The sequence below is a fragment of the Diaphorina citri genome, unplaced genomic scaffold (assembly GCF_000475195.1).
Source record: "Diaphorina citri unplaced genomic scaffold, Diaci psyllid genome assembly version 1.1 scaffold13099, whole genome shotgun sequence".
NCBI lineage: Eukaryota > Metazoa > Arthropoda > Insecta > Hemiptera > Psyllidae > Diaphorina > Diaphorina citri.
This window is the reverse complement of record NW_007390468.1, coordinates 7,613-11,198: the sequence shown is the minus strand read 5'-3', so window position 1 is coordinate 11,198 and position 3,586 is coordinate 7,613. Positions and strand designations below refer to the sequence as shown.

Sequence of the window (3,586 nt, the reverse complement as noted above, 5' to 3'; positions counted from 1 at the left end):
ACAGAAGTGACAAGTACTACAACAGCCAGTATAACTACCACAGGTACCACAGTTATCAAGGATGAAGATAATGATGATGAAACCATATATGATGAGGAATATAGTGACCCATATGAGAAAGTGAAAAAATACAAGAGATCACCAAGACATAAGAACAAGAAACATAAAAACCACCACAGTACAACTGAACTACCTGAGACTAAAACTGTGCCTGTAGAACAACCCAAAGATTTTCCACCTTCAGATGAAATCTACAAGTACATTATGGAGAGAGCAGGACCTTTAGCAGGAATTGGCACTGGGGACTACGTTACCTTTATTGATACTACTGGAAAGAGTCCCAACAACCCTAACGTGATAATCATGTACTGTTTCTATCCCAAGGAGGATAAGTCAGGACTACGTACCATTTTGCATGCATACAACTGGAATTCTCAAATGATCAATGCTGTCTCTGAAAAACAAAGCGATATTCTCCTCATGATCCCAATGCTGCTCAAACCGATAAGCTATGGAAATATTACCTTCACTAACAATGTGCAGGCTCGTCCAAAGATATTCCTCAACTATTTCGACGACAGTGAAGATCTCAACACGTACGTTAAGACTGTTCGTTTTATTGAGAAGTTCATTGATACCAAATCATTCAAGAAACACAATGCCAAACTTGTCAAAGTCCCTGACAGCACATGTGATGGACTGAGTTATAACAGTGATGATTACTGGAAATGTTCACTTCAACGTAGAGCTTCCTCCTGCTATCATTTGTCATCTACCGCTAGGATGGGTGATAATATTCTAACCTCTGTTGTTAACTATAAACTGCAAGTCCATGGCTTGGAGAATGTTAGAATAGCTGATGCTAGTGTTATGCCGTATACAGTCAATGCTAATATTCATGCTACCTGTGTTATGATAGGAGAGAAGTGTGCGGATCGCATCAAACAATACTGGAAAGAAAAAGTTTGAGGCTGAAGACTAGAAGCACATGTTGCGAAAATGTCGAGTTAACATCGAAACAAAATTGTCACTCTGTGTTTACACTGTTTACAGCCCATTGTTGGAAATATGTACACGATAAAATGTATTTCACGTTTATCAAGGTGTGTCCACACATTGTCAACCGGCCGTCGATTGACATCGACTGAACCGTGCACACTGCCTCAACAACAGATTGTCGATCGACGAACGGTCGACTATGTGTGGACACACCTTATTTATACTCACACAAGGGCAAGGTTAACTCGACATTATTATTTATTTCTTCATATCTGAATAGTCTAAGTATCTAAGAAGAAAGACAATTTTTTCTCCTTCACCTTTTTATTATATTCCTTTTTGTTTCATAGAATACGAAGTACCCTATAAGAAAGTGATGTTATATTTGTATATTTTTATATAGAACGTAGAAATGGTTTTACCATCCAATTATTTTATAGTTATTTTATATAACTCTTATCTCTTCACAGATTATTTATAATCGTATGATGCTGAACACCGAAGTAGACACACATTTTATGTTGACCCAGATCGACGTGTAATTTCATAATTTCTTCTTAATTTTTAGCAATTTGAGGTGCGATTTTTAGCCCGTCCTTCCTTTATTAAATTACAATAGTAATAATAAAAGGTATAAGGGACGGGCTGTTGTATTCGCTTCGGTGTCGTCTGTCACTCTGTCAGTCTGTTTGTCTGACCCCATAGAAGTACTTATCCAAACCTAATCGACCTATACTTATATCAAATTAAAGGTCTTTTTACCAAGAACACGAAAGTGGTGGTGCAAATTTTGTCCAAAAAGCCAAAAAAACTGTTTTTTTTTTGGGGGGGGGGGGTTTTTTTTTTTTTTTTCTTTTTTTTCCCCAAAAAAGCTCTTTTTTGACGACCGCAGACCTCATTCTCCCGTGAAAAGTCAGGATACGCTCGTCATATTTATTCGTGATAATAATATAATAATCGGACCAAAAACTAGACCCAGGTTGAGGCCCACATAGTCAAATCATTCGGGATCAGAGAGCAGACCACGTAACCGTATGAATGAAGAAGGAGACTGGCCGCGGTGATGTTCTAAACTGTTAGTTGTGTCTAGACTATTTGGTTCATTTTCTTAATGTCATAGGCTCCCCATTTGTTATCCGACTCGGTTCATATCCGCTGGTTATTGATTAATGTCCTGTTTTAATTTTTATAAGGTTAATTTGTATTTTCCACCCGCACGCCTAATTGTGGTTGTCCACGGCAGTGGGGTTTTTTTATGCGACTTACTAAGTCGTTGTACATTTGAAAGGTTTATAAAGAAGATGTCGTCTTTCGACTCGGTTATACCGGACGCGAAGCTGGCGCCCCACAGGGACCCGATTTTGTTGAGTCAGTCGTCGTTCTTGTGTTACCAAACCGTAAAGCGCTCAGTCGCGGGCGCGCGTTGGTTTTAATATGCTTAACCGATCAGCGTTTTTTAGCCTAGTAATCGTTATAATACAGTTTGTGCTAGGGAACACAAGATCCAACCTCACCTTTGTCTAACGAGAGTTACGCTACCCTGCACGACTTTACCTTGGGTCGGTCTTCAGATGCTGTTCATAACTCGGTGTTTAAACTGCCTTTGGTTCCACAAGACGAAGATAGAGCTATATATGTTATTCACTAATTTTCACGTCTGACGTCACGAGGATGTTACGACGTCACTCGTGGTGTTCTCACACTATAATTGTGTTTCTTTGCCGTAAATAATAACAATTTTCCCGTCTGACGGCGTTTTTCTATAGAGAAGAAATAAGACGGTAGTGCGTAAGCCGATGTCGACTTTCGGCGATGTGTTGTTGTTGTTGTGTTGTTGGTGCGTGTTGTTGTTGTGTGTGTTGTCGGTAGTACTTAGTTGACCTTGTTTAGGACAACCCCCGCCTTAAGGAAGTGACCTCTGTCGCGACTAACCTAACTCTTCAATTCGTTGTTGATTGACGCGTAGCCAAATATTTTGCTTCAACTTACAGGAACAAGAACTAACGACTTCTAAGCATTTTAGCATTTACCCGGTGGGATAGATCCGGATGCCTGTATTGATCACCAGAACATGGTAGTGACAACGACCAAAAAAGGACACTGACCCAAAAACATATACCTCAAGCAACGACCAATCAAGCCTCACATGGAGTTAGAGCACTCCCTGTTATTTACTCCCCGAGTAACTTTAGGTCTTGCTCTTTTCCGCGTCTGCTGTACGTTGTGGACTATTCTGGAACCGTCCACTTTGGTCCGACCCGGGCAGGGAGGGGCCCTAAAAAATCGGGCATCAAAATAAACTAGCACTAACTCTTTTAGGTCATGCAGATCATCGGAATGGATTAAACAAATTTATAAGTCATATCAATAATAAGAACTAAATTAAAAAAACTAAAATGAAAGTACATAACTAAATTTTAGTTCTTGATCTCGGGCAAGAGGGAAATAAAGGGTTATATTGGCTAGAATTTTATTGCTGACTTCACAATAGATTTTGAGAAGAGCGAAACTCAAATATACCTCGCAGCGCTGTTTAAAGCTCTAGTCTTCGAGTAAACACACTCTTTTACACTTTTTTTTTTTTTTT

At 39.4% G+C, this 3,586-nt stretch overlaps 1 protein-coding gene across 1 annotated transcript; it reads left to right on the top strand.

The window, feature by feature from the left end:
* Nucleotides 1-43: 43 nt before the first annotated feature.
* LOC103522949 (glucose dehydrogenase [FAD, quinone]-like) lies at nucleotides 44-969 on the top strand (the record flags this gene model as incomplete). The annotated part of the gene is made up of 1 exon (XM_008488030.2): nucleotides 44-969. A coding segment is annotated over one exon (926 nt), but the record flags the coding sequence as incomplete, so codon positions are not given.
* Nucleotides 970-3,586: the final 2,617 nt, after the last annotated feature.